Here is a 24070-nt window from a genome sequence, read left to right as displayed (position 1 = left end):
GTGAAAAAAAAATTGGGTGCAAAACGACATACTTTTGGGAAAAAAAAAATGTTTTCATTTTCACTGCCCCATTCTAATACAATCTATGAAACACCTGTGGGGTCAAAGTGCTCACTACAGACTGAGATGAATGCCCTGAGGGGTATAGTTTCCAAAATGGAGTCACTTCTCAGGGGTTTCCACTGCACTGGTACCTCAGGGGCTCTGCTAATGCGACATGACGCCCAAAAAACAATCAACCAAAATCTACATGCCAAGTAGCACTCACTACCTAATTCCAATAAATTAGCACTCACTGCTTAATTCAAGCAAAAAAAACTGGGGTGAAAATGCTCACAATACCGCTGGATAAATACCATGAGGGGTGTAGTTTCCCAAATGGGGTCACTTTTGCGTGGTTTGTGCTGTTTTGGCCCCTCTGGGGCTTTGCAAATGTGACATGGCGCCACAAACCATTCCAGCAAAACTTGAGCTCCAAAAGTCAAATGGCGCTCTGTCCTTTCTAAGCCCTGCCGTGTGTCCAAACAGCAGTTTATTACCACATATGGGGTATTGCTGTGCTACAAAGAGTTTGCTTTTCAAATGTTGGGGTGCTTTTTCTCCTTTATTGTGAAAATGAAAAAATATGAGCTAAATCTACATTTTATTATAAAAAATTTAGATGTTAAATTTCACGGCATAATTCCAACAAATTCTGCAAAACCTGTGTGGGGTCAAAATGCTTACTATACTCCTCGAAATATTTGGAAATGTAGTTAAAATGGGTCACTTTTGGGGGGTTTCCACTGTTTTGGTCCCTCTAGGGCGTTGCTGACACGACATGGCACTGAAAACTATTTCAGCAAATAAATTTCTTGAGAGGTGTATTTTCCAAAATGGGGTCACTTTTGCGGGGTTTCCACTGTTTCGGCACCACAAGACCTCTTCAAACATGACATGGTGCCTAAAATATATTCTAAAAAAAGCGGCCCCAAAATCCACTAGGTGCTCCTTTGCTTCTGAGGCCTGTGTTTCAGTCCATTAGCACACTAGGGCCACATGTGGGATATTTCTAAAATCTTCAGAATCTGGGCAATAAATATTGGGTTGCATTTCTCTGGTAAAACTTTCTGTGTTAAAGAAAAAAATGTATTACAAATGAATTTTTATTTATTTTTGGCCTGTTCTTTAGGGCTCATTCTATAAGAATAAGGGGGCTTTTAACCTTTTCACTGTTGTGACAATTTTCACTTTTGACATACATAAAAAAAACCTGAATTATAAAATTCAAAAAATCATATTAAACCCCCATACTTGTATCTTTTATAAAAGTAGCATTGTAGATGTTTTTCCGTGTGATGTATATATTTTTAACACATTTGTGGATGATGGTCTAATATTGTGTGGCCTCTTTTTCACCATTTCTGAAAGCAGCATCTAGCTGACTGTTGAATCAACTGCATAGGGGAGGGATTAGAGCGCAAGATGCCGGACCCGATAGCTACCTAGCAGTGTCAGCCATTTGGTAGCATAAAATCTAATGACAAACTCCTTTTAAGTCCCGGAGAACCCCATTTAATGCAATTAAAATTACTACTCTTCTGAGGATTATATATTTAATTACTATTTCTGCTGAGACCGTATAAAACTATTTCTGTAGAATCTATCTATCGGTTGTCTTCTCCAACCATCTATCTGCAACATTGCTTTCAGGTGTTTACACTAAAAACAGAAATTTTCGTTTGTACAAATCATCAAAACTGGGGAAAAATGTAAATTTTAAAGTGGCTAAAGACAACAAATTTGCAGTGAAGCCTTCAAAACATGTCTCGGAAGAGGCTCAGATATTTCTTTGCTCCCTAATTAGCAATGTAAGGTAAGTTGTTTTTTCTTTTTTTCTCTCTTTTTTTCCTTATGTAATGCAGTGACTACATTGGTAAATTACTTTGAGGTTTGTTTATGCTAAAGAAAAGCTTATTTTAATTCCTTATTTTCATGATTTATGCTTGTTGTCAGTGAAGGAAAAATCACATGCTGCTTCCACAGGTGCAAGGTTTGTTTAGTGTACCAGAGATCTCTCATCTAAGAACATATGCACTTTTGCGAGCAATGGTCTGGGGTTGTCACGATACCAGAATTTGGACTTCGATACCGGCACTTCGTGTAGTATTGTGATGCTCGATACCAAAACGATACTTTGCCAACAATAATAATAAAAAAAAGTTCTTCCATTTTCTGATGTGAGGCACGTGGTGTGATGAATTTTGAACCTCCATGTGCTTCACATTAATAGTAATTAACCCCATCATGTTCCTCAGTCATAATGGACAACATTGGGTTAATGTGTGAGGTACATGATGGGGTTATTTACTATTAACCCCTTAACGCTGAAGGACGGATATATCCGTCCTCTGCAGCTGCTAGTTCGTGCAGGAGGACGGATATATCTGTCCTGTGATGGCGCGGGTACTGCCAGTGTACCCACGCGATCAGCGGCAGGAGCGCGGCTATTATTCACAGCCTGGCTCCTGCTGCAATTGCCGGAATCGAAGCGCGTTTTCGATTCCGGCAGTTTAACCCATTAAATACCGCTGTCAATAGTGACAGCGGCATCTAATGTGTTTGACAGAGGGAGGGAGCTCCCTCTGTCACCCCATCGGCGCCCCCGCAAAGAAATTGCCGGTCGCCGTCGGTTTCCATGACAGCCGTGGGCCTAACAAAGACCCCCAGGTCTGCCTTCAGCATCTGCCTGTTAGGCGATGCCGGAGGCATGACCTAATAGGTTGCCTGTCAGTTTTATAGTGAAGTCCCCTGGTGGGACTAAAAAAAAATGTAAATCAGTTAAATAAAGTTTGTGAAAAAAATAAAAAATTACAGTCAAAATCAAATAAAACTAAATTTTTTGCCCAAAAAGTGGTTTTATTTAGTAAAAGTGTTAAAACAAATAACACATACACATATATGGTATCCCCGCGATCGTAACAACTTGACCAATAAAATGAACACATTAATTAAACCGCCGGATCAACGGCGTCCAAAAAAAACGCAAAAAAACAACGGCAAAATTCTCTCTTTTCTCCCATTCCCCCCATAAAAAAATAAGAGTTAATCTAGAAGTCCTATGTACCCCAAAATAGTACTAATGAAAACTACACATTGGCCCGCAAAAATCAAGCCCACATACGGCCACATCGACGGAAAAATAAAAAAATTACGGCTTTTGGAATGTAAAAACAAGTAATTTTTTTCTAAAAGGGTTTTTATTGTGCAAACGTAGGAAAAACATATAAAACCTTTACATATTTGGTATCCCTGTAATCAGGCCGACCCATAGAATAATGTTAACATGTTATTTACTCTGCATAGTAAACGGCGTAAATTTATAACGTGAAAATCAATGCTGGAATAGCTGCTTATTTTCAATTCTCTCCTAAAATAAAGTTAATAAAAGTTAATCAATACATTATAAGCATCTAAAAATGGTACAATTACAAAATACAACTCTTGGAATGCGACTGAAAAAACAAAAAATAATCCTTGGTCATTAACGTGCAAAATGGCCTGGTCATTAACCGCTTCCCGACCGCCCACTGTATATTCACGTCGGTGCTTGCTGGGCTCTGTGCAGTGCCGACGTGAATTCACGGTGGGTGTTAAAAGCGCGATCCGGGTGTCTCAGAGTAGCGCTGACACCCGGATCGCGCTGTTAACCCCTGCCTCTGGTCCCGGAGACATGACCGGGACCTAATTGGTTCAGGTCCCGGTCATGTGATCGCAGGGAAAGCTTGTTGTAGCAACGAACTGGAAAGTTTGTTACTACAACAAACTGGAAAGTCTGTTGCTACAACAAACTGGAAAGTTTGTTGCTACAACAAACTTTCCCGGGGACCGATTGCAGGTGCTGCAATCGGTTATAAGGCAGAACCGGGGGCCACACAACGGCCCCCGGGTCTGCCATGCACAGCAGCCTATGAGAACCAGCCGGAGGCCAGTCCTCATAAGCTTCCTGTCAGTGTGACTCTCAGCGTCACACTGACAGTTTATAATACGTTACACTACCTAGGTAGTGTAATGTATTATAGCAGCGATCAGTGCTGCCAGTCCTCAAGTAAAAAGTAAAAAAATAAAGTAATAAAAATGTTTTATAAAAGTGTAAAAACAAGTTATAAAAGTTACAAAAACAAAAATGTTTTTTTTTCCTATAATAAGTTTTTTATTATAGGAAAAAAATGAAAATGTTAAAAAAAAGTACACATATTTGGTATCACCGCATTCGTAACGACCCAAACTGTAAAACTATAATATTATTTTTCCCGCACGGTGAACAGCGCAAAAAAAATGTCAGAATCACTATTTTTTTGGTCATCAACCATCCAAAAATATAGAATAAAAAGTGATCAAATGCCACAAAACATTAAAAAAAAACTATATACATCTGGTATCGCCGTAATCGTATCGACCCGCAGAATAAAGTAAAATTTCATTTATAGCGCACGGTGAAAAGTGTAAAAAAAAAAAAAGACAAAAAAACATTGTCAGAATTTGTTTTTTTGTCCCTTTGCTTGCCAAAAAAATCTAATAAAAAGTGAGAAAAAAATCACATGTACCCTAAAATGGTACCAATGAAAACTACAGATTGTCCCGCAAACAAATAAGTCCTCGCACGGCTCCGGTGAAGAAAAAATAAAAAAAGTTCTGGCTCTCAGAATATAGCGACAGAAATTGTGCAGTGTCCAAAAGCTGATAAGATCGGGCGCCATTTATCAGTGCGACATCAGCCACATATCTGCGGATTATTATTTATTTACCGAATTATTATACCCTCTTATTATGTCCTGATGTACTCTGCCCAATTTACACATACCCCCACATCATAAACTGAAATACCAGCAAAACCCCAAACAGAACAGTTACCAAGCAAACTCTGCGCTCCAAAAGCCAAATGGCGCTCCCTCCCTTCTGAGCCCCACAGCGTGCCCAAACACCAGCTTACGTCCACATATATGATATTTTATATCCGGGAGAACCCGCTCAACATTCTATGAGGTATTTGTCTTCAGTGGCACAAACTGGGCACAACATATTGTGAGTTAAAATGGCATATCAGTGGAAAATTTTAATTTTCACTTTGCACCATCCGCTGCGCATTAACGCCTTCACGCACCACGACTTAATAGCATGTCGTGGTGCGGGGGGTTGTATATGGAGCGGGCTCATGCGCTGCGCCCGCTCCATGTTCTGCAGGTGTCCGCTGTGTATTACAGCTGACACCGGGTACTAATGGACAGGAACAGCGATCGCGCTGTTACAGGAGCCTGTAAAAATGATATTATACTGCAATACATTAGTACTGCAGTGTATTGTACCAGCGACCTAATGATCGCTCGTTCCAGTCCCCTAAAGGGACTTTTTGGGAGGTTTCCACTGTTTTGGTACCTCAGGGGCTTTGCAAATGTGACATGACACCCGAAAACCATTCCAGCTAAATTTGAGCTCCAAAAGCCAAATATTGTTCCTTCCCTTCTGAGTCTTGCCGTGGGTCCAAACAGTAGTTTATTACCACATATGGCGTATTGCTGTAATCAGGACAAATTGCGTTACAAATTTTGGGGTGATTTTTCTCCTTTATTCTTTGCAAAAATTAAACATTTCTATGTTTTTTCAGAAAAAAGTAGATTTTAATTTTCACGACCTAATTCCACTAGATTCAGCAAAAAAACTGTGGGGTCAAAATGCTAACTATACCCCTAGAAACATTCCTTGAGGGGTGTAGTCTACAAAATGGGGTCACTTTTGGGGGGTTTCCACAGTTTTGCTCTCTCCAGGGCGTTGCAAACGCGACATGGCACTGAAAACCAATCCTGAAAATCTGCGCTTCAAAATCCAAATGGCGCTCCTTCCCTTCTGAGCTCTGCCGTGGGTCCAAACAGCAGTTTAGTACCACATATGGGGTATTGCTGTAATCGGGAGAAGTAGCTTTACAAGTTTTGGGGTGCTTTTTATTCTTTATTCCTTGCAAATATCTTTTTTTAAAATATTTTTTCAGAAAAAAGTAGATTTTCACTTTCACAGGCAAACTCCAATAAATATAGCAGAAGACCTGTGGGGTCAAGATGCTAACTATACCCCTAGAAAAATTCCTTGAGGGGTGCAGTTTCCAAAACCGTGTCACTTTTGGGGGATTTCCACTGTTTTGGCATCACAAGACCTCTTCAAACCTGACATGGTGCCTAAAATATATTCTAAAAAAAGGAGGCCACAAAATCCACTAGGTGCTCCTCTGCTTCTGAGGCCGGTATTTCAGTCCATTTTCACACTAGGGCCACATGTAAAACTGCAGAATCTGGGCAATAAATATTGTGTTGCGTTTCTCTGGTAAAACCTTTTGTTTTACAGAAAAATATATATTACAAATGAATTGCAGCAAAAAAAATAAAATGTGTACATTTCCCCTCTACATTGCTTTCATTCCTGTGAACCGCCTAAAAGGTTAAGAAACTTTCTGAATGCTGTTTTGAATACTTTGGGGGGTGCCGTTTTTAATATGGGGTGATTTATGGGGTCTATCTAGTACATAAGGCCCTCAAAGCCGATTTAGAACTGAACTGGTCCCCGTAAAAATCGCCTTTTGAAATTTTCTTGAAAATGTGAGAAATTGCTGGTAAAGTACTAAGCCTTGTAACGTCCTAGAAAAATAAAATAATGTTCAAAAAACTATGCAAATATAAAGTAGACATATGGAATATGTGAGTGAAATAGTAACTATTTTGTGTGATATTACTATCTGTTTTACAAGCAGATACATTTAAAATTAGAAAAATCATAATTTTTGCAAATTTTCTCTAAATTTTGGTGTTTTTCACAAATAAGCAATGAATTTATTGACCAAATTTTCCCACTAATATAAAGTACAATATGTCACGAGAAACCAATCAGAATCGCTTGGATAGGCAAAAGCATTCCGGAGTTATTACCACATAAAGTAACACGTCAGATTTGAAAAAATGGGGCTGGTCCTGAAGGCCAAAATGAGCTCGATCTTGAAAGGGTTAAGGGGTTAATGTGAGCCACATGGAGGTTCAAAATTCATAATACCTCGTGCCTCACATTAATAAGTGAAAGAAACCATTTTTTTATTTTATAACCGCGAATGACGCTATAAATGTGTTATTACGGTCGCGACGATACCGAATATGTGTATATTTTATGTATTGAGACTCTTTATTGTAAAAAATGTTATGTTCTGTTTTTTTACTTCTTTTTTTTTTTTTACTTTAATGTACTGGCATATATCTATATGCCAGTACATTAGCCTGTGTACTGATACTACACAGGCAGTTGTTAGGACATACCTAAGTACGCCCTAACAACAGGAAATATGGTCAGACAGCACTGGGTTCCTTCAATGGACCCTGGGCTGTCTGCCCATCTATGGTATGCCCCTAGACGCATCACAGGGATTCCCCGTGACGCGATCCAAAGGGCATCCCCCCCATCTCATTTACCCCTTGAATCCTGCGGTCAGCTGTGATCGCAGCATTCAGGGCAATAGCGGCGGAGACTAGAGGTTTCTCTGATCTCGGCTGTTAGAGCGGGGCTTTGGCTGTGTAATACTGCCATTGCCCCGCTCCTGACAATAAGTGTGCGGTCAGCATAAGGTTATGCGGCCGGAACTGCATTAATGAGAACATGGGGGTGTTTTGCAGTGCTCCCGCCACGTTCTGTCTTCAGTGCCGGCAATCATTCGTGCATCGCTGTTCGCATCACATCATGCTGACCGCGCGCGCACTTCTCAGGACTCAGAAGCGGGGCAATGGTTGTATTACACAGCCGCAGCCCCGCTCTAACCACATTCATGTATTACAATACTAAGTTGTGCGGCCGCATAGCTTGTGTATCGAAATACATGAAGTAACGGTATTGAACTGTTTCAGCGTGCACGGTATCAAAACAGTATAGAAGTTTTGATGCATCGTGCATCCCTACAATGGTCACGACAGATTTTCAGAATGTAAACGACTGTCTTCATTTACTAACAACAAACCGAGATCTTCAGAACTTCAAAGAATTAGGGGGTTTTTAGAATTAGAAACTGGTTAAATCGCCAAAATCAAAGGTTCCTCCGATCCTAATCATATTCAGGGGGCTGCTCTAAGTACAGGAGCTGTTGGTAAGAGCTCCTGCTTAGAGCAGGAGTTCTTGCTGTATAAGCCTTTTCTACAGCGACATCAATAGAAGTCGCTGTAGACTCAGGACCTGCACCGCCCACGGTCAAGACAGTGGGCAGTCAGGAACGGGTTAAAGGGGAAGATTTACTAATGCAGTCTAAAATTTTGTTGCGTAAACTTAGACAAGCAATCAGAAGATGCACCAAATTTATCACAGTGGTCCTTGCTGTATGATAAATTTGGCAAAACTCTTCTCTCCTCCTTATGCCACCTCTTGGTTGGCTTACTTTACTTCAGCACAATTGTAGTGTATTCAGCACATGTAGTCCCTATTTTTTAGACACTTTTCAGTGTAAAATGAAGTGGAAATATCTGTTTGTCTCTTTCCAGGTGTTGTCTCTTATTTTATGCTTGTCACACTGAATAGTATCATGCATATTTAATATTAGACCAAGGGAATTAGAAAACACATTTCCACATACCCATCTAGGGAATTCTGAGTTAAGAAGGGCCCTCTGTTTAGGCCAGAGTGTCGAGTGGTTACAAAGAGCAATTCCCGTTCTGAAGGATCTGTCCTGATTTACATAGACAACCCACTGATTTGAATGGACGCTACGTAATGCTTCATTTCCCCTTCTGTAGCGCTGCATGAAAGTTTAACACTTACTACCAGGTTTCTTAACTTTTCTTTTAGCTTATTGTCAAGCGACCCTTCTCAGGTATGGATTGTCCAAATCTCACAGCCCCTTTTAAGTAAAACATACATTTTTATATAAGTATTGTATTTATTTAAAGCGATTCTCCCATTAACCACTTCACGACCAGCCCACGTAGATTAACGGGCTGCCGTGCTGGGCTTTTGTCCTGCAGCCCGTTAATTCACGTGGTGTCAGAACGGAGTGCACAGCGCTCTCCCTGTGCTCTGAATCTCTCAGCACACGCTGCTACTAGCGGCCTAAGTGCTGAGAGAAGACATCAGGACCGGATTGGTGTCGGTCCCGATGACGTGATCACCATGATAAAGCTATCATGGTGTTCACAGCAAAGTTTGTTGCAGCAACAAACTTACGTGCTGTTTGTTACAATGTCTCTCCTCCCTCCCTGTCAGATCGTTCTGAGACAGTGGGGGAGAAGAAGCTGTGCCGAGCAGCTGCTGTGTGTCTCCTATAAAGACGCACCGACTGTGAAAAACACACAAAAACACCTCCACATAGATAGTTTAGTGTAGGCAGCTAGTTATAGTTCAGGTAGTCTGTTAGGTAGATAGTACTCAGACTAGGACAATTAATTAGTTAATTAATAATCAATTAGGGCTTATAATGTGTCTAAATATATATATATATATATATATATACACACAGTATATAAATATATATATATATTTGTGTATATACACACACACGTAATATATATTATATATAGACATATATTTGAAATTTGTTAATGCAAAAAATTAATAATTAGGGATGTTATATATCTATAACATCATATACACACCAGTAGAAAGACAGCAGCACTCTGTTTCCAAGTACGAGATCAAATAGTGAAGGGTGCCAGCTGATAGTCCCGATCCAAAGACCATACACATATCCACGAAGAAAATCCAGCAGCACTCCGATGATCAAGATGAAAAAAGTGAAGTTTATTGTGCCAACATGGCAAATGCAACATGGCAAATGCTTGAAAAAGGTCCCAAGGTGGGACAGAAACGTTGCATTTGCCATGTTGGCACAATAAACTTCACTTTTTTCATCTTGATCATCGGAGTGCTACTGGATTTTCTTCGTGGCTATAACATCATATAGATATATACGTACATGTAATATATACGTATACACACATATACTTATATAAATCCCTTCATATATTTTACACGTCTGTAAATTCTAAATATATTGATTCATTGTTAGGCTGTGTTCACACTGAGTTTTTTTGCAGGAGGAAAATTCCTCCTGCAAAAACTGCTCCAGACGTTTTTTGCACAGTGGTTTGACAAAAACGCGTCAAAACACTCGTCGAGGCGTTTTTTTCCTCTTTCTGACTGATTGAAATGGGGTTTTGGAGGCGGAAACCGCCTCAAGATGGGTCATGACGCTTTTTTTTACCGCGACGCGTTTTTTTTACTCGCGGTAAAAAAAAACTCGTCCAACTCCCATTGAAATCAATGGGAGGCATTTTAGGGCGGTTTTTGAGGAGTTTTGCGGCACGGTTTCCTCGTAAAAAAAACTCTGTGTGAACAGGGCCTTACCCTTCTGACTGATTGAAATGGGGTTTTGGAGGCGGAAACCGCCTCAAGATAGGTCATGTCGCTTCTTTATACCGCGATGCATTTTTTTTTTTGCTCACGGTAAAAAAGCTCGTCCAACTCCCATCAATGGGAGACATTTTCGGCCAGTTTTTGACGAGTTTTGCGGAGTGGTTTCCGCGCCAAAAAACTCAGTGTGAACAGGGCCTTAGGGTTGTTCATAAATTTATTGATCAATGGATTAGTGGACTTTTTCTTTGTTACTTTTATTTAAACTGTTACAAAAAAATAAGTTTAAAAAAATGGCACGCAAGTTATATACCACAGAAGAGGCATTTGCTCTCTTGGATTCCGATAGTGAATGGGGTCACTTTTGTTTTTTTTTCGCTGTTTTGGTCACTTTTGTTTTTTTGTTTTTTTTGTTTGTTTTTTTTACTGTTATGGCCCCTCAGGGGCTTTGCAAATGGGACATGGCACCGAAAACCATTAATAGCAAAATTTTAGCTCCAAAACCCAAATGGCGCTCCTTCCCTTCTGAGGGCTGTAATGTGTTCAGATATAAGTTTATGACCACATATGGGGTATTGCCGTAATCAGGATACATATCTTTACAAATGTTGGGGTGCTTTTTCTCCTTTATTCCTTGCAAAAATTAAAAATGTCTATGTTTCTTCAGAAGAAATGTAGATTTTCATTTTCACAGACTAACGCCAATAAATTCAGCAAAAAAACTGTGGGTTAAAATGCTCACTATACAACTAGATAAATTCCTTGAGGGGTGTAGTTTCCAAAATGGGGTCACTTTTTGGGTGTTTCTACTGTTTAGGTACCACAAGACCTCTTCAAACCAGATATGAAGCCTAAATTATATTGTAATAAAAAGGAGGCTTCAAAATCCACTAGGTGCTCCTTTGCTTCTGAGGCCGGTGCTTCAGTCCATTAGCACACTAGGGCCACATGTGGGATATTTCTAAAAACTGCAGAATCTGGCCAATAAATATTGAGTTGCGTTTCTCTGGTAAAACCTTCTGTGTTACAGAAATTTTTCTATTACAAATGAATTTCTGCAAAAAAATTACATTTGTAAATTACACCTCTACATTGCTTTAATTCCTGTGAAACGCCTAAAGGGTTAAGAAACTTTCTGAATGCTGTTTTGAATACATTGAGGGTTGAAGTTTTTAAAATGGGGTGATTTATTGGGAGTTTCTAATATATAAGGCCCTCAAAGCCACTTCAGAAATGAACTGGTCCATGAAAAAATAGGTTTTGGAAATTTCTTGAAAATGTGAGAAATTGTTGCTAAAGATCTAAGCCTTGTAACGTCCTAGAAAAATAAAAGGACGTTCAAAAAACTATGCAAACATAAAGTAGACATATGGGGAATGTGAAATAGTAACTATTGTGTGTGGTATTAATATCTGTTTTGCAAGCAGATACATTCAAATTTAGAAAAATGCAATTTTTTGCAAATTTTCTCTACATTTTGGTGTTTTTCACAAATAAATACTGAATTTATCAACCAAATTTATTCACAGACGTAAAGTACAATATGTCACGAGAAAACAATCTCAGAATCGCTTGGATAGGTAAAAGCATTCCCAAGCTATTGCCACATAAACTAACACATGTCAGATTTGAAAAAATCGCCTGCGTCCACAAGGCCAAAACAGGCTGTGTCCTGAAGGGGTTAAGAAAACTCTGTCAATATGCCCTATGGATGACATAGAGGAGAGCCGCTGCTTGGGACTCTCCTATTTGCCTGAGTGGAGAACTGTGGCAACAGCGGCTCTTGCTCTAGACAACTTCGTCCAACCATGTATTACTTAAAGGAAATGCATACGCAAAGAAAACCTTACCGTGACAATGAATGGGGTGACTTTTAGCAGAGATCGAAAAGCTGTTCAAATGTATTGCTATCTCCATCAGTCCCATAGAGAATGAATGGAGCGTTATCGTCGTTCTGTTCATACTGGGGAGTTCGGACCTCTGTATCGTTGGGGGTCTTGGCAATTGGAAACCCAGTGATCTGACACTTATCACCTATTCTCTGAATAGGTGATAACTTGTTTAAGTGGTATTACTCCTTTAACTCCAAATGTAGAAGACTTGAAAGACTGGTAAATCTTTTCAGTAATGACCAGCCTGCAAAAAAGTCTCCAATGGCGCAGTGACTACTTGGGATCTCCACAGAACTAAAAGCCTCAACTAAAGTTAGTGACCAACAGTCAAACGTGGTGGTAATGTAATGTGGGAATACTGTCACATGGGTGACATGGGAGTTGGATAACTTTCACAGCAATGCAGTTTGTATAATGGCAATTTGTAACAAAAATGTATTGTAGGTTTACGTGGTTACCTCAGCACCCGGGGCAAAGATTCAGTTTGGCGCCCCCTACCCCCCCCCCCCCCCCCCAACCTCTTTCCCGACATCTCTTTCCCCCTCGCCATGTTTGTTTTCTCTACCAATCAATGACGTGTCATTTCTTTTCCACATTTCTTTTTATGTAACTCGAGCATAAAAACATTTGTACATTTTACAAGCAATATAGTTCTATACACAACACCAGAATAGTGCTCAGTACATAAATACAGCCCCAGGACCAAGCTCAGTACATATATAAAGCACCAGCACAAATACAGCTCAATTTAGTGCAACCCCTGCCGTATAGGTGTGTATGGCGTAAAACTACAGCTCCCAGCATGGCCCGAACAATGGTTGGGAGATGCTGTTTCACAAATAAATATCATACCACCATCATCTCGCTGCAGATCATACAGTGACTACAGTGCTGATTAGAGGCAGAATAAACATTTACATTAAGTGACTCACCGGTGACGTCTCCGATTCTAGTTCTTTTTCTCCATCCGATCCAGATCTCTATGATGACTTCTCCCGGTCACATCCCATTTCTGCAGTTTGCCGCTCAGATGTCTTCAGCTTCTCACTTTTCCAACATTCCTACACCTATAAATAAAGATAAAGTTCTCATTATACCACACACTACGCCCCTAAATATAATCGCGCCATACACTGCACCTCTAATTATAATAGCACCATACACCGTGTCCCACACACACACCATTCCCCCTGTAGATAGTGCCCCCATATAGCCCACCCCTGTATATAGTGTCCTACAAATAGCTCCCCTGTAGATATAGCCCACCCCTGTATATAGTGCTCCACATATAGTCCACCCCTGTATATGGTGCTCCACAGATAGTCCACCCCTGTATATGGTGCTCCACAGATAGCCCACCCCTGTATATAGTGCTCCACATATAGTCCACCCCTGTATATAGTGCTCCACATATAGTCCACCCCTGTATATAGTGCTCCACAGATAGCCCACCCCTGTATATAGTGCTCCACAGATAGCCCACCCCTGTATATAGCCCCCCTGCAGATATAGCCCACCCCTGTGTATAGTGCTCCATAGATAGCCCACCCCTGTATATAGCCCACCCCTGTATATAGTGCTCCATAGATAGCCCACCCCTGTATATAGCCCCCTGTAGATATAGCCCACCCCTGTATATAGTGCTCCATAGATAGCCTACCCCTGTATATAGCCCCCTGTAGATATAGCCCACCCCTGTATATAGTGCTCCATAGATAGCCCACCCCTGTATATAGCCCGCCCTTGTAAATATAGCCAACCCCTGTATATAGTGCTCCATAGATAGCCCACCTCTGTATATAGCCCCCTGTAGATATAGCCCACCCCTGTATATAGTGCTCCATAGATAGCCCACCCCTGTATATAGCCCCCCCTGTAGATATAGCTTACCCCTGTATATAGTGCTCCATAGATAACCCACCCCTGTATATAGCCCACCCTGTAGATATAGCCCACCCCTGTATATAGTGCTCCACAGATAGCCAACCCCTGTATATAGTGCTCCACAGATTGCCCACCCCTGTATATAGCCCCCTGCAGATATAGCCCACCCCTGTGTATAGTGCTCCATAGATAGCCCACCCCTGTATATAGCCCACCCCTGTATATAGTGCTCCATAGATAGCCCACCCCTGTATATAGCCCCCCCTCTAGATATAGCTTACCCCTGTATATAGTGCTCCATAGATAACCCACCCCTGTATATAGCCCACCTTGTAGATATAGCCCACCCCTGTATATAGTGCTCCATAGATAGCCCACCCCTGTATATAGCCCGCCCTTGTAAATATAGCCAACCCCTGTATATAGTGCTCCATAGATAGCCCACCTCTGTATATAGCCCCCTGTAGATATAGCCCACCCCTGTATATAGTGCTCCATAGATAGCCCACCCCTGTATATAGCCCCCCTGTAGATATAGCTTACCCCTGTATATAGTGCTCCATAGATAACCCACCCCTGTATATAGCCCACCCTGTAGATATAGCCCACCCCTGTATATAGTGCTCCACAGATAGCCAACCCCTGTATATAGTGCTCCACAGATTGCCCACCCCTGTATATAGCCCCCTGCAGATATAGCCCACCCATGTATATAGTGCTCCAAAGATAGCCCACCCCTGTATATAGCCCGCCCTTGTAAATATAGCCAACCCCTGTATATAGTGCTCCATAGATAGCCCATCCCTGTATATAGCCCCTTGTAGATATAGCCCACCCCTGTATATAGTGCTCCATAGATAGCCCACCCCTGTATATAGCCCCCCCTGTAGATATAGCCCACCCCTGTATATAGCTCCCCTGTAGATATAGTCCACCCCTGTATATGGTGCTCCATAGATAGCACACCCCAGTATATAGCCCCGCCCTGTAGATAAAGCCCCGCCCTGTAGATAAAGCCCCGCCGTAGATAAAGCCCCCCCTGTAGATAAAGCCCTCCCTGTAGATAAAGCCTTCCCTGTAGATAAAGCCCCCTTGTAGATAATGCCACACACTTTTTTATTACAATAAAATAAACTATTTAAACTCACCTTAATCGCCGTCCGGCAGCCATGGAGACCTGTTCTCTTCTGCGCAGGTCTCCTGGGGGTTGAACGAAGCGTCTATTAAAGGCGCTGATTGGCTGGGCAGGATGACTTTCCCTGTCACTCAGCGCCTTTCATTGACGGAAGCGCGCTAGCGCTTCTCTGGTACAAAAGAGCTGAATAGACGGGCACGGAACGTACCCGGCTGTTCATTGCTTCTAATTGTACCTGTGTCCTATAGACACAGGTACAATTATAGTGCAGGAGGAGGTGGTGCTTTCGCCCCCCTATAAGTTGCGCTCGGGGCCCCGCCTGCCCCCCCCCCCCCCTAGCTACGCCCCTGGGTTACCTCCTATTGCCTTCACTTTCTTGTTCTAACTTTGTGTTGATAGTATGTAGTTACACGAAAGGGAAAATACAATACAGTTCACTCATACATTCCAGTCAGCCCACCGAGGAACTATATTTTATTTTTTGGCAGACTGCATGCACATTTTTTTTCCTATAGATTAATTTATGTCCACCTATTTATAGTTTTATTCTTTGCATTTTGTTTTTGTCGTTTGCGATTTGATGACACCCCCCCCCCCCCCCTTCCTCTGTCTAACCACTTAGTTGTTATTGACCGGGGCATCTAAGTGGTTTAACAGTCGGATTGGAGTTATTTCCGATCCGCGTTGTTACAGCAGGGTGTCCGCTGTAATATACAGCTGACACCCGCTGCATATTAAGCTGGCTCCGCTCCTGAGAACTCCTACATCCCCTCCCGACTATGAGATGTGCATGTCAAATGTCGGTAAGGGGTTAATAGAAAGCTTGTTAATGGTGTATTTAGTAAAAAAAATGTTCTTTTTAATGTTTTATAAATTGTGCATAATATAGATTATTCGAGAACTGAATATTCACTTGCTGCCTAATGTATCCCACCCCTGGATAGGCGCCATCGTCACAAGATAATTAATGTTCACTTAACGTGTGTGTGTGTTATATTTTAGACCTCCCTCTAGCATACAGTACCGTCCGAAAGTCTTCACCTCCTATGTGTTTTACCTGTTTTATTGCATTACAACCTTGAATTAAAATGGATTTCATATTAGATTTTATTCAATTGACCTGACAAAGTAGTCCAAATTGTTACAGCGTAATGAAAAAACTGAAAAGTTATAAGCACATATGTATTTCCCATTTTTACTATGAATTTTGGAATTTTGAGGCAGATTTTGACCTGCCTGCACGTTCTTGCCGCGGTTTTCGGCCGCGGGCAAAACAACGCTGCAAAAACGCTTTCACTGCTTCCCATTGATTTAAAAGGGAGATCAGAGACGGAATGTCCTGAAGAAAGAGCACATCGCTTTTTTTTCCCCGCTAGCGGGGAAAAAAACGCGTCCGCCTAACATTGTAAACATTGGGAGGATTTTTTGCCGCTGATTCCGCGTCAGTCAGCGCAAAAAAAAAAACTGTGTGAACAGGGCCGTAAAAATATTTTGCACCTTCAAAGTGGTAGGCATGATGTGTAAATCAAATGGCACAAACCCCTCGAAATCTATTTTAATTGGAAGTTGTAATGCAATAAAACAACATTTCACACATCTCTTTATAATAGTATATAAATAGAGATTATTCTTTATATTAACATTGTAATGATTTAAAGATTTACAGATTCTTTAAAAGTTTTAACTTGTGCGAGAGCAGAAAATGAAAGGAACGGAGCATCTGGCCCCAGCACTGCAGCTTCAGTTATGACAGGTATTTTTCTTTCTTAGGATATTTCTGTTGTCTTGATTTTTGTTTTTAGAAATATTAGCTATTCAAACCCTATTCACTTGGTTCATTTGAATGGGACAACGCTGCAATACCTTGCACAGCCTCTACGAAAGTAATAGCATGTGAAAGTATGAACCGGACTAAAACCCATGTAAACCTATGAAAAACAATCACGAGTGCCATGGCTTTTTCAAACAGCTGATCGGCCGCGGTGCCAGGAGTTGGACCCACACAAATGTGATCTTGTGATCATCAATTTTAAAATCCTGGACAATCCCTTTGCTTAAGACATTCAGGATTCTAGTGTACGTGAATGGAATTGCGTTTTAGAGAGAACCTGTGTTAGGGATCTGCCAGGTACTTCATCTAGGTATACTCCTGGGATTAATCAATCCACACCTGAGGCCAGACCTGTTCGACTGACACCATCTCCCACCAACCAGGGTGGCAGGCTCAGGAGTGGGAGAGCCTATCGCGGCCTGGTCTGTCGGAGTTAGCTCCGCCCCCTGTCCTTTATTACCTGCCCTGTTCTCTCCCCTCAGTGCTTGTAATTCTTTTGTATTCCTGGCCCCACTGCTGCTTGCTCCAGCCTGCTTCTGCCGTGCTTCTGCCTTGCTGCAGTTCTGCTTGACCTGCTTTGCTTTGCCCCTGGCTTGCTTCTGTCTCCTTGCCCGCTTGGGTGTACTCACTTCGTCCTGGTCCTGACTGTCCGTTCGCCGCTCTGTTTCCTCGTGGCGTTCCGTGGCTACTGCCCCTTCCCTTGCATGTTCCCTGTTTGTTTTCCTGTGCACTTAGACAGCGTAGGGACCGCCGCCCAGTTGTACCTCGTCGCCTAGGGCGGGTCGTTGCAAGTAGGCAGGGACAGGGCGGTGGGTAGATTAGGGCTCACTTTCCCTTCACCTCCTTCCTGCCATTACAACCTGTAATCTGTTTCTTGCATATAAACAAAAAGAGCAATCCGAATTGATATTTTTATTTCGTTCTTTAAAAAAAAGAAGCACTAGGCCTTCATATCACGTTTCTGCCCTAGGTTTAATGTGTACATCGGGAAAGCACCTGAGGAACACCATAAATGTGTCCACAGGGCTCCATAAGCCCAACGGAAGCCAAAAGTGTCCTTTTGGTCTATCGGGCTGGTATATACATCCGTTTACTTTTTCTTTTCTGAGGGTTTGAATAGCGTATTGTTTTTTTCAAACATGAACCTATGGGTGACAGATGCCACTGTATGGCAATGTATCCGTTAGAAAGCTCCAGTGACGTCACTGTCCATATATATCTATATATACACATCAGCTTCTCAGGGCTGGAGTCCTCGGGCAGAATATCAGTAGTCTCGCATCGGAGGTGTTAGGTGGTCGGGGCTGTTCAATATACCTATACACTTAGATGCGTTGGGATATGTTGCAGCCTCAGAGGTATACGTCTGGAGTCCTCCCAATGTATACCTCCAACAGTGGTCAATAGCGTGATGTCAAGGGGGACTGACAGTTACAGTATAAAAGGTTGAGGCTGCGCTGCTGAGCGATACGAATAAAACATGTTTGCACTTTGCCTTTCGCACTACTGTCATATGAATCATCAGAGAAGTGTGTGTTGACATTCTCCTCTATATCTTAAAGAGGGTGTCCAGGATCATCTTTTTTTTGTATTTAACCTTTTTATTCATTAAGAATAAAAGGGATTTTGAATCGCATGTATTAAAAAAAAAAAAACGGGTTTCAAGACACGTACAACATTTCCTCAGGCTCTGTTTTTTATTGGATCCGTTTTTGAACGGGCACGGACAGACTACATTGACTTATAATAGGTTCCATCTGGGTTCGGTTACTTTTGATAGCAGGAATAGTGCTCCTGTCTGTGCTATGCTTGCTGTCAAGAATGTCAGAGAGTGACAGAACCCCAGTAATGCTTCTGTGAATAAAGTGGTTCCCTACTTCTTGAAAAAATACCTACAGAAGATCGGCTCTCCCGAATGCACCATGAATCCAGTCTTCTCAATTACCCAAATTCTTTTCTAATATGATGTGTATATCACTAGACCCTGGGAATTTGTTATTGTTTCATGTAGAATAACACCATCTACAAAGGGTTATATGGGAATGACAATATATTTGCTGCTGAGCTTTGAGAAATATTAAATCTTTGTGTTCTCAATTAGAAATCTTTCCTGGAAATTGCTACAGTTATTTTTTTTTTTTTTTTTACTATTATGATTTTAGGAAATGATGATTTGTTCCACTAGAAGATAGGATGCTGTAACATATAAGAATCCGTTCTGCAAAGTGTGGAGTGTTTTGTTTATGACTTTGGGTGGTTCTTATCTGAATGATTCAGCAATATTTCTTCTACGTTTCAACGAAACTGACTATTTGAATTTATGATGTTGTCTCCTCCTCACTTTAGGCAGCACAATGAAGGGATATCAATTTTCACCATATCCAGAAATTGATCATTTCATTCTGTCTCTGTTGACAAGAGAAGGCTTTCATGGAGGTAAGGTATTTTTTCCATCTACCAATTTTGATTTTGTGTGTGTGTGTGACTGCTAAATGATGATACTGACCCCATTCTTTTTTTTTTTTTTTTAGGTATTCGACAGTGGAACTATTTTTCCATTGAGGAATTGCTAGTTTATGATACTGTAAATTATCGTTGGTGTGAAAACATAGGTCAAGCTCACAAAAGTAACAATGTCATGTAAGAATCTGCTTTTCAGCTTCCTGGTAATTTTCAGTATGATCAGGAGTGACTATTCCACTGCCTCTTGGGGTATCTGTCCACTCTAACGTAATCAGGTGATGGGGAAAGGAGTTGTCCTAATGGAACAAAACTTTTCAATTTGTGTATTGGTATTGGATACCCGTATGTTGTTTTTTTTCCTTCACTTGTACATACATTTACAGATAAATAGACTCCAAACGCATATTTGTTACAGGCTAGGTAAAGTTTTGGAGACCAACTTCCCCCCATAATATATCAGATAGACTGCTCCATGATTATTAAACCATACCGAAGAAAGAATAGAGCTTATAGTCGAAATATATAAGAATATATAAATTTTATTAAACAAGATAACATACATTTAAAAACACATAATTATAAGACTCTAGTACTGATACTGTGGTACATGGTTCAGCACGAAAAAATACTAAATAAAGAGAAGAAATGGCATAGAGTGCAAACTGTGTACACTACCCACATAAATTTATAAGATGTCACATCCAAGTGGATTATACATTTGCATAGACCTTTTAAAGTTGGATTTATTTCTGAATTTCTTTCTGTTTCAAGGTTAATAGTCGATTTGAAGAAAGAAATGTGGTATCAAAAATGCTATGACCCAGACTGCAGAGCACAAAACTTTAAGTCGGAGTGTAAGTAGGTTTCTGATGCTACTCAATTTGAATCCAATGTAAACATAGTATAATGTAATTTGATGGCGGATAGCTATAATTATATTATTTTACTAAAACAATACAGTCTGAATATAAAAATACAATTCTATGCAGGAAACCTGTCTATGGCACAGCAACTATTTGTAATGCTGCATAATGGGGCAGTCATCAAATCTCTATTTGCCAATAATAGGTAAATATCTGCAAGACTCTGTTCACATGGGCAACATGACTTTTTACAGCATCCACGATGGAAAAGTTTTGTTTTTTTGACCCTTTCTCAACATTTGACCTAACTGTACATAATGGCAGGGAAAGAAATATGGAGTGAGCTCCATTTTTTACAGCCGACAGGATCGGAGATAACTCTGATCTCGGACATTCACTTGGATACCACAGACTCTAAGCTGTTAGAAGGAGGGGGGCCCCCCACATCCCATTGGTCCGACTGTGATGCGAATGCTGGGTGCCGATGGTTGTCATGGCAGTCTAGGGGCATAGTGAAGGCCCCCAGGTTTATGTGGACCCTTTGGTGACACAGACTTAGTGGGCCCCTTTGTGGGGGAACGAACAGCGGCAGTAAAATGGCAGAAAACGCCACTTTATGCCCCCATATAGAAGTTAGGACCCCAGTCTGTACCCTCATAAACTTACTGCCCTCTGTAGATAGTGGCACACAGCCCCCCAGGTAGTGGCACACAGCTCCCCCAGGTAGTGCCACACAGCCCCCCCCCCCAGGTAGTGCTACACAGCCCCCCCAGGTAGTGCCACACAGCCCCCCCAGGTAGTGCCACACAGCCCCCTCTCCCTGGTAGGGTCACACAGCCCCCTCTCCCTGGTAGGGTCACACAGCCCCCTCTCCCTGGTAGGGTCACACAGCCCCCTCTCCCTGGTAGTGTCACACAGCCCCCCGTCCCTGGTAGTGCCACACAGCCCCCCTCCCTGGTAGTGCCACATAGCCCCCCTCCCTGGTAGTGCCACACAGCCCCCCTCCCTGGTAGTGCCACACAGCCCCCCGTCCCTGGTAGTGCCACACAGCCCCCCTCCCTGGTAGTGCCACACAGCCCCCCTCCCTGGTAGTGCCACACAGCCCCCCTCCCTGGTAGTGCCACACAGCCCCCCTCCCTGGTAGTGCCACACAGCCCCCCTCCCTGGTAGTGCCACACAGCCCCCCTCCCTGGTAATGACACAACCCCCCCTACCTCGTAGTGCCACACAGCCCCCCCTCCCCGTAGGTAGTGCCTTTGGGATTCCCTCTAGGAGTGAAATCACCAGCCAGAGCATTGCACTCTGACAGGGGATTCCGCTTCAGGAGAAGCCCCTGACGTCACTGTCCATATATGGACAGTGTTGTCAGGGGCAACCCCAGAGCCATAGTCCCGGGTAGAGCACTACTAGCACTCTACCTAGGACCATGGGCGTATCTAAAGGCTCATGGGCCCTGGTGCAAAAATTCAGCTTTGGCCCCACTACCACTCCCAAAGACCACCAGTCCCCTGCGCACGCCTATGCATGCCTTGGGCCCCACTACCACTCCCTTGCCCGACAGTCCCTATGAATGCCCCCACAGTATAATGCCACCCATAGCTTCCCCATACAGTATAATGTCCCCATACAGCATAATGCCCTCCATAGCTGCCCCATGCAGTATAATGCCCCCCCATAGCTGCCCCCTACAGTAGAATGCCCCCCAAAACTGTAAATTCCCCACCTTAGCTGTCCTATAGAGTATAATGCCCCCCTTATAGTATAATGCTCCCTAAGCAGCTGCCATGTGAACCCCCCTCCCATACCTAGTATAATGCCCCAATATGTACAGTGAAGGAAATAAGTATTTGATCCCTTGTTGATTTTGTAAGTTTTCCCACTGTCAAAGACATGAACAGTCTAGAATTTTTAGGCTAGGTTAATTTTACCAGTGAAAGATAGATTATATTTAATAAAAAAACAGAAAATCACATTGTCAAAATTATATATATTGATTTGCATTGTGCACAGAGAAATAAGTATTTGATCCCTTTGGCAAACAAGACTTAATACTTGGTGGCAAAACCCTTGTTGGCAAGCACAGCAGTCAGATGTTTTTTGTAGTTGATGATGAGGTTTTCACACATGTTAGATGGAATTTTGGCCCACTCCTCTTTGCAGATCATCTGTAAATCATTAAGATTTCGAGGCTGTCGCTTGGCAACTCGGATCTTCAGCTCCCTCCATAAGTTTTCGATGGGATTAAGGTCTAGAGACTGGCTAGGCCACTCCATGACCTTAATGTGCTTCTTTTTGAGCCACTCCTTTGTTGCCTTGGCTGTATGTTTCGGGTCATTGTCGTGCTGGAAGACCCAGCCACGAGCCATTTTTAATGTCCTGGTGGAGGGAAGGAGGTTGTCACTCAGGATTTGACGGTACATGGCTCCATCCATTCTCCCATTGATGCGGTGAAGTAGTCCTGTGCCCTTAGCAGAGAAACACCCCCAAAACATAATGTTTCCACCTCCATGCTTGACAGTGGGGACGGTGTTCTTTGGGTCATAGGCAGCATTTCTCTTCCTCCAAACACGGCGAGTTGAGTTAATGCCAAATAGCTCAATTTTAGTCTCATCTGACCACAGCACCTTCTCCCAATCACTCTCAGAATCATCCAGATGTTCATTTGCAAACTTCAGACTAGGGCTTGTACATGTGCCTTCTTGAGCAGGGGGATCTTGCGGGCACTGCAGGATTTTAATCCATTACGGCGTAATGTGTTACCAATGGTTTTCTTGGGGACTGTGGTCCCAGCTGCCATGAGATCATTAACAAGTTCCCCCCGTGTAGTTTTCGGCTGAGCTCTCACCTTCCTCAGGATCAAGGATACCCCATGAGGTGAGATTTTGCATGGAGCCCCAGATCGATGTCGATTGACAGTCATTTTGTATGTCTTCCATTTTCTTACTATTGCCCCAACAGTTGTCTCCTTCTCACCCAGCGTCTTACTTATGGTTTTGTAGCCCATTCTAGCCTTGTGCAGGTCTATGATCTTGTCCCTGACATCCTTAGAAAGCTCTTTGGTCTTGCCCATGTTGTAGAGGTTAGAGTCAGACTGATTAATTGAGTCTGTGGACAGGAGTCTTTTATACAGGTGACCATTTAAGACATCTGTCTTTTTAATGCAGGCACCAAGTTGATTTGGAGCGTGTAACTGGTCTGGAGGAGGCTGAACTCTTAATGGTTGGTAGGGGATCAAATACTTATTTCTCTGTGCACAATGCAAATAAATATATATAATTTTGACTATGTGATTTTCTTTTTTATTTTAATATATATAATCTATCTCTCACTGGTAAAATTAACCTAGCCTAAAAATTCTAGACTGTTCATGACTTTGACAGTGGGCAAACTTACAAAATCAGCAAGGGATCAAATACTTATTTCCTTCACTGTATGTACCTAATAGAAAAATAATAACATAATTACTTACCTATCCCCATTCCCACGAGGGGTGGAGGAGATCCTTCTCCTCCTCTGTGCTGTGAGTGACTCGGCGCAGACAGGTGCGATGATGTCACTACATCGCTCCTGCCTGCGCCGAGACGCTCGCGGCACTGTCCCA

The 24070-nt window shown here is 42.2% G+C and overlaps 1 protein-coding gene across 6 annotated transcripts in view; it reads left to right on the top strand.

Moving 5' to 3' along the window:
- The window catches only part of PRIMPOL (primase and DNA directed polymerase), a 76371-nt gene that overhangs the window by 41736 nt on the left and 10565 nt on the right, over positions 1 to 24070 (top strand). For 5 of the 6 annotated variants that reach the window (XM_075860194.1, XM_075860196.1, XM_075860193.1 and 2 more), the window contains 5 exons: positions 1693 to 1855; positions 16971 to 17065; positions 19490 to 19579; positions 19675 to 19783; positions 20378 to 20460. In XM_075860194.1, the coding sequence (XP_075716309.1) occupies positions 1693 to 1855; positions 16971 to 17065; positions 19490 to 19579; positions 19675 to 19783; positions 20378 to 20460 (540 nt within the window). Of the gene's footprint in view, positions 1 to 1692; positions 1856 to 16970; positions 17066 to 19489; positions 19580 to 19674; positions 19784 to 20377; positions 20465 to 24070 lie in introns of all 6 variants that reach the window. The other variant, XM_075860197.1, reaches the window with a different exon arrangement.

The sequence above is a fragment of the Rhinoderma darwinii genome, chromosome 1, assembly GCF_050947455.1.
Source record: "Rhinoderma darwinii isolate aRhiDar2 chromosome 1, aRhiDar2.hap1, whole genome shotgun sequence".
NCBI lineage: Eukaryota > Metazoa > Chordata > Amphibia > Anura > Rhinodermatidae > Rhinoderma > Rhinoderma darwinii.
Note: the sequence above shows the minus strand (reverse complement) of the source record. Positions and strands in the feature narration are given on the sequence as shown.